The following is a 13,436-nucleotide window of genomic DNA, read 5'->3' on the forward strand; positions in this document are numbered from 1 at the left end:
GCCACAGACACTTACAATGGTCCCATAAAGTATCAATAGTAGCTGGGAAATAAATATTTAACTTTGCTCCACCTTAGAACGTAATGCATCTCAGAATCCTAATGTTTCTATAGCTGTTATGTTTTGGTAGTTTCTTCCTGATCGAGCCATAGAAACTGCATCTAGAATCATATAATACAGCATTGCATGATATTGCAATACAGTATATACATCATTCAATATGTATAGGATTGCAGAGCACTGAGGTACTTCAGTGTAAAAAGCAACTTGTAAAGGATGGAGCAGCCAGAAGGAATTTCCTGAAAAGAATATCTAATCGGGTTGCAGAATAGCCTGCACTTCAAGTACTGGTGTGCTGCCTTGGGAAGAAAAGCTCAACAGAGAGTGCTGTAATGTTGAATACAAACATTATGCTGAAGATTAAAATGGCAGTAATATGGCTAGTTGGGGTCTAATATTTATTTCAAGGCCTGAGGACCAGTTTATTGGTTGTTAACCTTTTGGTTTTTTATCTCACTGGCATGCACTTTACACTTCTCTGCATTAAAACATGAAATCCAGAGGTCACAAATAATAACGTAGAAACATTTGGGGGCACAAAAGTCTTACTAGTGTCATAGTTTAGGGAAAAAAAAAAAAAAAGGAAAATTAGAAAGTCACTTGGCAGCAGCTTAATTTTGTTCCAGACAGCTGTATCTGCGTGCTGGTCAAGGCAGTGAGACTGCTGAAATGAGCCAGTGCCAGTCCTCATCTGCTCCTGGTGCTGGAGTCCAGGGGAAAGCCAGCATTTTGTCAGCTCCAAGTGACCCAGTTTGTATTGGTGAGTCAGGATAAGATCCCCATTGGTAACAGAATTTATAAAAACAGCACATCTTCTTCCTGAGTAAATGGGCTCCTCTTTCTTTATCTAAAAGACAAAGAAGGAACCGTGTCAGATTTGCTGACAGTGTCATGGAGAGATTTCTCATTCTCTTGACACAGAGCAGTGGGGTTTATGCACATCCTGAGGCTCCAGCACCATCTGGGACAATGGGGATTATTTCCCATTGACTCGGGTGGGGGCAAAGATGAAACTCTAATGCCTCAGTTCTGGAAAAAAAAGCAACAAACCCCAAACAAAAGAACCTTTAGAAGAAAGAGCTTTCATTTTTGAGCCATGTGTGCTGCTTGATGCCCGCCTCCCTGCAGCATTGCCCCCCAGGACCTGCTGCCGTCCAGCCCGGATGGCTGGAGCTGCCCATGGCCCAGCCCCACCTTCCCACACACTCCCCAGGGCATTGCAGAAAGGGGCTAAAAATAAAAACTAATGAAAGACCAAGAATCCTTTCTAACCACGACTTACCAGGTTGTGCAGCTTTCTGAAGGACATGTGGTAAGAAAGTAAATCAAGTGAGCTGAAGGTTTTAGCCTGGGTGGCTTCAACGTTTGAGCTATTTGTGGCAAACTCATCATGAACCGTGAGTCGCAGCATTGCAGTTCTGAATTATTCTAAATATACAGTTGAAGACTTGCATAATTTCTGTCTCCATCCCAGTCTTTAATAAAAGGACTGAATCCTAATGGATGCAAAAATGCCGCTGGTAGTGGTCTCTTTGTACTGTAAAGAGCATTTCTTTTTTTACAAGGTTATGTAGTGATAGGATGAAGGGTGGTGGTTTCAAACTGAAAGAGGGTAGATTTGGATTAGATATTAGGAAGAAATTCTTTACTGTGAGGATGGTGAGACACTGGAACAGGTTGCCTAGGGAAGCTGTGGATGCCCCTTCCCTGGAAGTGTTCAAGGCCAGGTGGGATGGGGCTTGGAGCAACCTGGTCTAGTGGAAGGTGTCCCTACCCATGGCAGGGGGTTGGGTCTAGATGATCTTTAAAGGTCCCTTCCAACCCAAACCAGTCTGTGGTTCTGTGATTGAAGCAAAAGAGAAGCATTGCTTGCTATGGCCTCATTGAGTTACCGGTTGAAAACCCTGCTGAGATCAGTAGAGTGCACATGACCTGATGTCACAAAGAGACTCAAGATGTATGTTTTGTGACTGGGCCACACTTTTGTCCTTGTCTTTTTGAATCCCCGTGTGAAACAGCATGTATGGCCATGTGCTTAAATACCAGTTAGAAGATTACTGAAATTGTAAGGCTTACTTGGCAGAGATCGTCATTGACTGACTGCTCGTGTAAACAAAATATACCTACACAAGGTTCCTTCCAGGCTGCTTGAACAGGCTGGAAAGGCCCTTTCAGGGAAAATAAAGAAACTCCAAGAAAATATGAAGTTATTCATTATTTTCAAACCTGTGAGAATTGGGAGATTTTGAAAACTGAAAAAAAACAAACAAACAAACAAAAAAATGAACTGAAGCTGTGAAAAGGGGGAAACTGAACCATTAGAAGTCCTGATATTACAGAAAATTGGAAACTTAGTTATCCCAGAAGGAATTTGTGTGAATGCAAGTATAAGGCCTTGTGTTTTACTTAGAAAATTAGCTTTCTTTGCTTTTATATGGAATTAAATGGGCTAAGAATAAAGAATCTTTATATCCATATTAATGGTCATACTACACCAGCCAACTCACTGAAGGCTCTCTTCCTCCATATCAGTCAGGGATGTCACTTCCCATGTCATGCCAGTGTGATGTAGCTGGGATGTTGGGTCAGGTTATCCTGCAGGCAACACTGCCTTTACCACCCCCACTAACAGTCCCATACTGGTGACACTGGTGAAAGAAGTCTTGTAGAATAGGGCTCACTGTGGGTTCAGCAAGTGATTGCTCCTCCATGGCCCAGACCTGGGCAGTATATTCAGGGGGAGGAGCTGGCTGATGCCAATGACATGGCTAATTCCCAACCCTCGGTAGGAGATGTGGTGTCGGCAGCAGGTGAGATTTCTTCACTGGGAGGTGAAGGGTTCATGATAGAGTCTAAAATGACTTGAGATTCCTGATTCTTGTAGTGAAAATGGCTTCAGTGACTAAGTATTTGTGTCCCAAGTGCCATGTCTATAAAGTTATCATTAGTTTTTCTATTGTGTGTACTTCCTTTCATAAAATGAAAGCTGAGATCTTTTAAAAAAATGTAATATTCCCAATTAACTCATTGAAGACTTCCTGCGTACATGGTTGCTCTTGAGGAGAGTGGAGAGAAAATTTGGGATTCATAAGAAATAAAGAAAAATATGAATCCTTTCAGAGGCTTCCCTGTATGATTGGTACACATGTTGAATATCCAACTGAGACTGGAATCAGAGGAGGTTCAGGGTATTTGCACTTGTAGTGGGTTGCATCAATTTAATTATCTTCTTCAAGACCAGAAGTAAATAAATGACTGACCCTGCACAAAAATACCTGCTCGAGGTCTGCATTGTATTTTCTTAAGCAACTGAAAGCATATGTGTGCATTTTAGACATGATAGAGCAAAAAGACCATCACTGATGGTCTGATAATCAGCATGAACGAAATTTATATTCTCTGAACCTTCTCAATAACTACATTTTGATTGTAACTTATCTAGAGAGACAGTATTAAATAAAATAACAGTTAATTGCTTTGAGAACGGCCTCTGGAGAACTCCTTAAAGTACTCCTTCCTACCATGCACAAACCCAGGCTTGTTCCTGCAGTGCAGGATCTTGTCCCACCTCCTTTCTCCAGTTCATGCTTCAGTCTGTCCTCAGTTAAATTACAAAGCAAAGTACCATATGGGAGGAATTTAAATTGCACAATCAATAAGACAGCTTGCAAAGACCCTAATTACTCACCTCTGGGTGACAGAATCAATCCATGAACAGGCCAGAAAGTTTATCTGAAAAAAGGATGAATTCATGGGTACACTGTATCATGAGTTACCTGTGCTTTCTGTCCTGAGTGAAAATAGCCAGGCTGGTATGCTTGCTGTTTGGCAAGAGGAGCAGAAACAGCACCTTGTTTGTCCCTCCCCAGACTCTGTCATACATCACTGTGTTTATTACTAGCTTTGTTTTAAAAACTTTTAAAGTCATTGGAGGGATAAAATTTCTTGTGGACAGCCCATGCATTTATTGGACTGCCTATTAGTCTGTAATACAACACAAGGATTTCTGAAAATGTCTTCAAGCTCTAATCCCCTCGCACGTGCAATTTTTTTTATATTCCCAAATGCTACACTAGGATTTTTCTCGGAGTACGTGAATCATTGCAATGATAGCTGATAATCTGCATCAATTGTCCATGACACAGTTGTCGTTTCCAATCAACCTAGTTATCAATTCAGAAAATGCAAACCTTTGTAAAATACCCTTTTTTTTCTTAGTGAGGCTTTCAATTGGATAATAAATTCATTGGGATTACAAGGAACAGTTGTTTCCCTCCAGTGAGAAAACAGATGGTTGGTTGTAAGAGGAGCAAAGTTTACATAAATGCTTGTTAAAAGAAAGAAACCCAGTAAGAGTCTAGTATGCTATAATTACATTTGCTTTTTATACAGAAATCCTGAATGTATTTATAGGAAGCGAGGAGGTATTACATTAATCAAGTAAAACATGTTCAGAAGTCCTGTTGAAGGTTAGTATGTATCTCCTAGTGAGCCAGAGGAGAGCACATTACGCTTTGTAAACTGATAGTTGATTAGACTGACGTCAGCGAAAATGCAATTAGTCTTATATATTCCTGGACATATGGAACGGATGTTGCAAAATAGCCAGGAATTAATTTCCTTGATTGCTTTCTTTTTCTCTGGTTTTATCATGAGGCTCATGCTTTGACTGTAAAACTCTGGAAGTTTAAAGTGGCCAAGGCCTGAAAATTTGCTCGGGATTTTCTGTGCTATGGTACAGCCAGGCTAGAGATATAAAGCCTCAAATCTCCAAACAGCAGAATAGGAAGCAAAAATCCTTGCTCGTTGCTGAAGGTGTAAGAGAGTGCTCCTGGTTGAGCTGAGATAATGAATCTGCCAGCAAGGCATCACTGAGGGGAGTAATCTGGACTTGAGCCTAGAGCACTGCTCCTGGATCTGCTGTAGGTCCCCTCTCTTGGATGTCTGCAGTCAGCTCTGACTGCTGGCATCCTAGTCCCCTGCCTCACAAGAGCTTTTTAAAGGGCTGTGGCTGTTTTTCATTTAATTGCTGGGTTGTGCTGAGCAAAGTCTTGTTCTGTCAGAAGATGTATTAAGCTACTTAAAACAGGCAGGACAAATGCTTTTGACAGAAACACAGGTCTGTGGGAGATTTTCACCTTGTGGAGGTGCATTTTCCAGCTGCAAAACAGCTGTGCCCACACAGATCTGATACATGTGATCATGTTGTTTACTGTTTCAGTAATTATCTGCACTGTGCTGTCCTCTGTGGTGTGTCTGCTTCCACCTTGCATAACCAAATCCCTGCCTTAGGTTGCAGAGCGATGCATGGATGCAGTTTACAGCTGACAGCCCTGATCCTTTCCACAGCTTCTGTGGATGTTGCCTGTGGTAACTGCATGAGAATAATTAATCAAAGTTTTGGTGTGTTTTGTGGGGTTTTTTGTGGTTGTTTGTTGTTTTCTTTGTTTGTTTTAATTAAGTGGGCTTATGTGGAACTCTGCCAAAAGTTGTGGCACGCTTCTCACACCAGTGCAGTAACACATGTCCAAAGAGGCTAGAAGCCAGTCTGCACACAGACAGCTTTGTTGGCTGGTGTGGGTACACAACTGCTCAGTTACAGCTGCATTAACTGGCTCATCCTCTGTCAGGAGATCTGGGAGCTGCCACAACTCACATGAACAGCAGCACTTTGCTGGATCTGCCCTCAACCTTTCATAGTTACCTGCAAGACACAAAAACTCATTTTTGGAAGTCAAGGACTAATGCAGAGATCAACAAATCCCAACTGACTTGTTCAACAACTCTCTTTCTAGTAAGGTTTTAATGCATATCAATTCTTTGCTAGCTCTTCACAGCATCCTGAACCAAGATGTGCTTTAGTAGAAATTGTGAGTCAGTCTGACAACGTTATGACTTGAACAAGGGTATATGATTATATTTCCCCAGGGCTGGGCAGAAGACCTCAGCAACCACTTGGGGGCTTTGCTCAGATACAGATTTAAATACATATTTATTTAAATACAGTGTAAAGTAACAAAGAATCCACTGACAAATTTGCATACAAATGTCCTATTTCCTTAAACCATGCAAGAACTAAGATTAACTATATAACAAATTAAACTTTATCTCTAGGGAGACAGAAACCTCTAGTGTGCATCCTGCACAGTCTGTCCATCTAATTTTTTCTTTAAATGAATGTAGTCATCACCACATTTCATTAATAACAGACCTTTTGTGATTTGGGTTTTAGGACTGTTAAAAGGCTGGCAGCAGGCAGTAGTTGAGTCATTTGTATAGAAGAGTGATGATAAATTATGCTGGACTTCCTATATCAATTTAATCAGCATAGCCTTTAAAGTTCAGTGCTTAGTGTCATTACAATAATCAATGTTGAGATTATATATAAAGACTGATTAAACTATTTTATGCAGCTTTCTATTATATGCTCTCCATAATACAGTAGTTTGAGCCTGCCTGGATCATTCTTTGGCTGCTCATGAATAATGTGGAAAAATAAGCAACAAGAATTGCAGACTCTATCCTGTCTTCTCCAGATTAAGGAACATAAAAACTTAATTGCTGCTTCTGATCTGACTAATGCTTTCCCTATTTCCCAGAAATATATGGCTTGAGAAACCACACAGGGAAGTAAGAAAGAACAACTTGTGCAGGGACAACTTTTTTCTTTTATTCTCCTATTATTTTAAGATTCATCAAGAACCTGAAGCCAGAAGGCTTGTATTTTGTTTTTAAGATGCTTTGTAATACAGCTAAGCACTTGCATTTCCTGAATAAACAGCTGATTCTTTTCTGTATTCCTCCAACCTTTTGGCTTCAGTAAAAATGTCTGATAATAGGTTTCACTGGTAAAAACTTTACATGGCCATCTTTCTGTTTCCCTTCAGACCTTTATGCTTCATTGGGTGAAAAGATAGGTGGCTGTGTTTCCTTCCGTGGACCACTCATTAATTTCTGCATCACTGACACATCTGCAGCTTGTCCTCCAGCACTGGAGAGTTGAAACATTTTCATTAGCATAAGGCAGAAGGCTCAGACAGCAGAAAGAAAGAAAAAAATAAAAGAAAAAGAGAAAAAAAGAGGTATCTACTCTGACAGCCAGGGCTCTGGCTCCTCTTCTTCTAGGAGTTCAAGGCACTGACTGAGGTGCACTCAGATGTAGCTCCTGGGTCCTACATGCCCTGTGGGGGAAGGCGACTGAAACATTGCCCTGATACCTGTGAAGAAACTGGGGCACACAGGGGGGACACATCATTGCTTCTCTCGTTGCAGCAGTCAGACAGCAGTAAAACCTTTATTGTTAAAATTTCCTCCTTATTTCCTCTTCAACCAGAATTCAGATTAAAAAATACTCTGCCTAACAGGGAAAGGACAGAAATACCTGCCTAAACGAGGCAACAGATCATATACCTTAGCTCATCATCAGTGCTCACAGAGGAGGTTGGGAAAGGCACCCCAGATAGTGCAAATCTATCCTGAACTATTGAGTTAGATCATGAACTTGAGGGGTTTTTTTGCTTTTGTAAGGTTCTTGTGTCCTCTTGATGAACAAAAATGTTCTTGATTTTCATAATATCTTCTACTCTAAAAGAAAAAAAGCAAGTACATCCCAAATGAGAAGATGAAGGTAGATGGGGAGAATTAAGGATGTTATGTTAGCTTAACTATACATTTTCCATATATTCTTACTTTTTCTAATAGTTATCCTGACTTCAAATATCCAAGCACTATAAATGTTATTCTGTTGGTAGTTTATTTCAAGCAGCAAAAGCAGTTTAAGGCTGGGGTTTCTTTTCTCTAGTATCTATACAGAACCAAGAGTTAGAGTAATAAACAATAGACAATATTCTTTTAGTAGACAAAATTCTTTTAGTATTTACGGACATCTATGTAATCTACAGACATTGCTGGCTTGGGCATTTCTCTGTCTGCTTGAATTAGGCACCAGCAAAAGATCTGTGTTAATGGCATGCTCTTCAGAGCTACCAAACCTAATTTTATTTTAGGTAAGCTGGGAGAGCTACCGTGCAGCTGCACTTCTGTGAAGGGTCTGAAATTATAGTTGTACTCATTTTCTCATCATCGTTTGATGCAGTGGTTCCTGCCACCTTCCCTCCCCTGCATTTTACCTCCATAGGTCATCACAGTTCAGTGCTGATCTCTGAAACAAATGATGTGGCAAAGGCGGCAACTCACTCATTGGTGGCAGAGGTCTGAAACTGTAGTGCGTTATATAGTTTCTGAACACTGGATGCTGTCTGTGGAAGACATGAGGTTGCTTCCTTGCATCCTAACCTCTGCGTGTTCCTTCTAGCAGAGCTACCTTGCGCCATACATGAGCTGCTGGTTCTTTATCACAGTACAAGATGGAAGCGGTGGCCGTGGCTGGCAGTGCCAGTCCTAATCACAGCATATGCTGCCTCTCTCCCTCATGCACCGTCTCTCACACGGTTGCTGCTGATTAAAATATCTTCTATTCAAGTCTGAAATTGTGTAATCCAAGTAATGCTCCAATATTTGGATTAGCTATCTCCTCCATAATATGTCCTGTTTTCCCCTTTTCATTATACATTCAGTGGTCTCTACAAAGCAAGAGTTTTTTTCCTCCTCTACATTGATGAGAAGGTGGCTGTATTCTATTTGGTTGCCCGAGAAGTGGGATTTGGGGACTGTTTAAGTTATTACTTTATTTCTGCATCAGGATAAGAGGACAGTTGGGCATTTCTAGGACTTTGTATGGGATCTTAGTCCAGTTTCTTGTTAGGGCACTCTGGCTACTAGCCTGCAGGGGCTGAGCCCAGGTGCAGAACTGGGGTCCATCAACAGCCCTCACCCAACATGGCAGGTGATGAACCAGGGTCAGGGGCCATGCAGGGGGCCCAATAAGAAGCACAAGGGGATGAGACCAGTGACACAACTGGAGACAGGCTACAACATAAATTCAAGGGGTACATGCAGAAAGCATGGCTGGAGAACAGCACTCCTGTGGTGCCACTGGGGCAGGGGATGGTGAGCTCAGGCTCAGCTGAAATGGGATCCTGGGCCATGGGCAGGGGTGTGGAGAGGCCCAAGGTGGGGCTGGGCAGGGCCAGTAAGGCCTCTTAGTGCTCCTGGGGCTTCATAGGCTTCTCTCCTATGACTCTAGGTAGCACTGTGGTCATAACCAACATCGGGAGCTGGTGGTCACAGTTCTGACTCAATAGTGCAAACTTGCATTTTATTTGCACCGCTGAACACCACCCTGCTGCATCTTCATTAACATCTTTCTGTTTCTCCCCCTATAAAAGGAGGGTGATGTCTTACTGGGAAGGTATAGGGCTTACTGAAATTTTGCATAATGAAAATGCTTTCTAAGCATTGTTAATTAGACATGATTTTATTTGTGGCTGAAAGAAGGTAAAACATCTTAGAGGAATTCTTGGCCCTATTGAGAGAGCAGAAAAATCTCCTTAGCTTTTCCTAGAACAGAGATTTCAACTCTCATCCCAACTGCATCTATCAGTTTGTGCTCTTGTCCTTGGTGATGTGTCCTTGGAAGATGCTACGTCAGTAAGTTTTTAGGCACATTACATTTATGCATTAAAGCGTTTTTCAAAATTTAATGGTTGCCTCACTTTCAAAACAAAAGAAAAACCCTAACAAATACAACGCACCCAACTGTGCACACACTTCTCCGCAAAGAGAGGGAGCAAATAAACACATGGTGTATTTCACTTGCACTGCTGACAGCACAGCTGGAAGGTGCTCAGAGATCATTATGAGGACCTCAAGAGAACAACCTGATAGAACAAAAAAATGATGCAGTAAAGAGCATTAGAGAAATTCCAGCTGACCACAGCAGACTTCAGATCAGGCAAACAGAAGCTGTATCTTATACAGAGACTTAAAGGCAATGCTGACAGACATGTAATCTGAATCTGGACAATTCCATATGAAGAAAGTAGAGTGCCTAGGTCAGTATTTGATGAATCTTCCTGACTATACCTGTACTGAAGATTAAATTTGGATGCCTTTAAAATAGCAACAGTATATACATCAGTGGTTTCTGATTGCTTGGTTATTCTGAGTACTCTTCTTAAGTAACATGCTTATTACTGGCATATGTCTTCTAGCTTTCCACAAAAGAGTATAGGTCAAGAGCTGAATCGCAATATGAAGTTATAAACAATGTTAAAAATTAGTAGGATTTATAGAATCTAACTCTGAATATCAACAGTCATCTGATATGTTTTCGAAACCAAGATAAGACCATCTATAGCTACAGCATTCCCAACACAAAGCTATTTAAGTGTTCTATGACAAAATAACCCCCTCCAGACAATCTCTTCTGCTGTTTGATTGTTTTTATTGTTCAGCAAGCTCCCTAACCTGAATTTCCTTTTGCTGTAATTTAAATCTGTTACTCCCAATGGATCTGGATAAAAGTCTGTTGCCTCCTTCTTTTCCTCGTCTTCTGCACATAGAAGACTGAGAGTATCTCCCTCCACCTTTTCCTCACTATGCAACCCTAGTTTTTTACTAGTCACTCACACTTTCCAGACATCTGATCACCCTCTGTTCTGTTGCAGGATCCTCCCCAGGGCTTTTCTTGGTACATTTTAGAAGGACTTTGAACTGAACCCTTTCAACAAAGGCCCTGTGGAGGCTGAGTAGGAGGAGGATTTGTGTGTCTAATACCCATGTTTCTGTGGAACTGCCCACAACCATGTTGCTGCAAAGATGAGTGTATGGGATGGCACTGAGTCACGTTCAGCTTATTCAGTCATACCCAGACTCATCCCTGAGGAACTGTTACCTTACAGTTATTTCTCATCTTTTTCTTCTGACAGATCTGGTATCAGCTAAACTTGATGGAATTAGCCTATCAAAAAGGATTGATCTAAACCAAAATTCTCTAGTCTGTTTACATCTTATTAGAGCCTCTGTTCCTACACCTTTTTGTAGACTAGGATGACTTTGAAGTAAGAACCAAAGCAATGCAAATCCATCTTTCCTGGCATACTCTATTATCAGCTTTCTTTTCTCCATTTCTCTGTTCATCAGTCATCTTCCGAGTTCAGTAGAATAATTTTTTAACCAGGCTGTGTTATTTCAAATTAGCCCTCTTCACTTCAAAGTGATATGAATAATTTCTTCAGATTTGTTTTAAAACATAGATCTTGGCTACCTCTGCATTCCTCTCATAGCTGATACTAGACAATCCATATCTACTGGATCACTCTATGCTATATTCTTGCATTTAAGTCACTTTTTGCATATCATAGGCTTTTTGTGTATGTGAGTGTCTCTCTGTGCCATGTGACACAGGAACATGCACATCAGATATTGGGCTCACATTGCCACCTACTCCCATCCCCTCAAGGCCCCCTGATTTAGCATCTCGTGAATCAGTTCATCACTCACAGCCTCTTTTAAAATTCAGCCTCTTATAGCAAATCAGCTCCTCTTTGATCATCTAGCAATTTCACAGGGCCTGTCCCCAATTCCAGCTCTGCTAATAATTCTTGACTACAACATTCATTTGTAATAATCTTCAAATTATTGTTTTTAATTGATTTTAGTTTTTGCTGTACAACAATCTGAAGTGGATGTGCTAACATGTTTTATAACCTGAAAGTGCAGGGGTAACTTGTGTGGTGGTGTGAGAGAGTCAAAACGAGAAGGGGTAATCCACTTTTTGTTTCTTTTTCCTGCTGCCACTTGGAGAAGAAATAGGTCCTGTTTACACAAACCCAGAGGAACTACTTGCAGTGTTAGTTAAATATTACAATTGTATGTTTGCAAAACAGCCTCCACCATAGTTGTCATGGACTGTGGAGGGTATATCCTGCCCAGAGTTTTTTTTCATGGATTACTTTCTCAGCCTTTTTTCCCTTTTTTGTCTCTGTAGATTATAAATTCAGTGGTTCTGCTGATTCTGCTGAGTGCCCTGACTGATCCTGACCAGTACCACTTAACCAGTGCTGAATTAGGGGGTGAATTTGAATTTATGGATGACGCCAGTAAGTACAAACTGCCTAAATACCAGCGCTCATTGTTCCATTTATATAACTGTCCTATCATTTCAATTATTACTGTCCTTTACTTATTGCTTCACCTTACTATCTTACACATGCATTTTTATCATTAAAGGTGTATTTATGACACAGTTCAAACTGGTTACCTAGTAGGAACCTTATTGGAAACCTATTAGTCATCCATCTGCTCTGCTGTGTCCTGGCTTGACAAGGAGATGGGGATGTTATCCCTGAGCATGATGCTGAAAGCCCCAGAGGAGTTTGCAAGACACAGGCAGATACAGAGTCTCTGCATCTCCAAGCACCATGCCTTATAGTGCCTGCACATGCAGAATAACCCATGCTGCTCTTCATGTAACTGGCTGTGTGTGTTCATTTGTGTTGTACATATTTACACAGCCCCCATGTGCACATGCTTGACTTGCACAAACCTGCTGTAGTGGATAAATGTTAACTGTATAGTCACGGGTGTATTAGTGGTAACACAGGGCTGCTTCCTTACCTCACCAAAGGACATCATAGAATCATAGAATTGTTTTGGTTGGAAAAGACCTCTAAGATCATCAAGCCTAACCATTAACCCAGCACTGTGAAGGCCACTACTAACCCATGGCCCTCAGCACCACATCTACACAGCTTTGAAATCCTTCCAGGGATGGGGACACGACCACTGCCCTGGGCAGCCTGGCCCAGGGCCTGACAACCCTTCCCAGGAAGAAATTGTTCCCAAGATCCAATCTAAACCTCCCCTGGCACAACTTGAGGCCATTTCCTCGTGTCAGCATTGAACATCTTCAGGTTTCAGGGAATGGTGAACCAGGCCAGTTATTTCTCCCGACAAAACCTCCTGTCCTTTGCAAATGTTTCTTCTTTCGTCCCTTTTTTTTTTTTTTTTTTTTTTTTTTTTAATTCTGCTTACAAGCTTATTATGTTCAGTGTTTCTCTCAGTAATCTTAAGCAAGGTCTCCTGTGAGTTCCATGGGGGTCTTGCTGCTTGGACTCGCACCCATCCACAGCAAAAGACTTAAAGTCCTTTCCTCATTCCTCCTGAAGTCATTAAAATAGCAGTAGGAAAAGGAGTAGTCCCACATGTGAGAAAAATAATTGTACCCATGGTGTGTCAGAGCTGGTGGGTATCAGTTAAGAGATGCTTATTTCCACAAGGTCTTTAAGGCAGATGTGCCTTGAGGGTTTACATTTAATTAATAATAAGAGGCAATTTCTACTTCATAATGTCTTCATTGAAAAACCACCTACAGCTTCCAATAAAAAATCTTATTATATAACTGGATTTAAGAAAGTAAGGACCATAGAAGGTACAGATGGGCTCCTAGCTGATTCTGATATATTAAAACTGAC

The 13,436-nt window shown here is 41.1% G+C and overlaps 1 protein-coding gene across 1 annotated transcript in view; it reads left to right on the forward strand.

The window, feature by feature from the left end:
• Positions 1–13,436, forward strand: part of LAPTM4B (lysosomal protein transmembrane 4 beta) — a 58,631-nt gene that overhangs the window by 2,618 nt on the left and 42,577 nt on the right. The window contains exon 2 of the mRNA XM_051612368.1: positions 11,951–12,062. Within this exon, the coding sequence (XP_051468328.1) occupies positions 11,951–12,062 (112 nt within the window). The remainder of the gene's footprint in view (positions 1–11,950; positions 12,063–13,436) is intronic.

This window comes from Apus apus, chromosome 2, assembly GCF_020740795.1.
Source record: "Apus apus isolate bApuApu2 chromosome 2, bApuApu2.pri.cur, whole genome shotgun sequence".
In the NCBI taxonomy this organism is placed as follows: Eukaryota; Metazoa; Chordata; class Aves; order Apodiformes; family Apodidae; genus Apus; species Apus apus.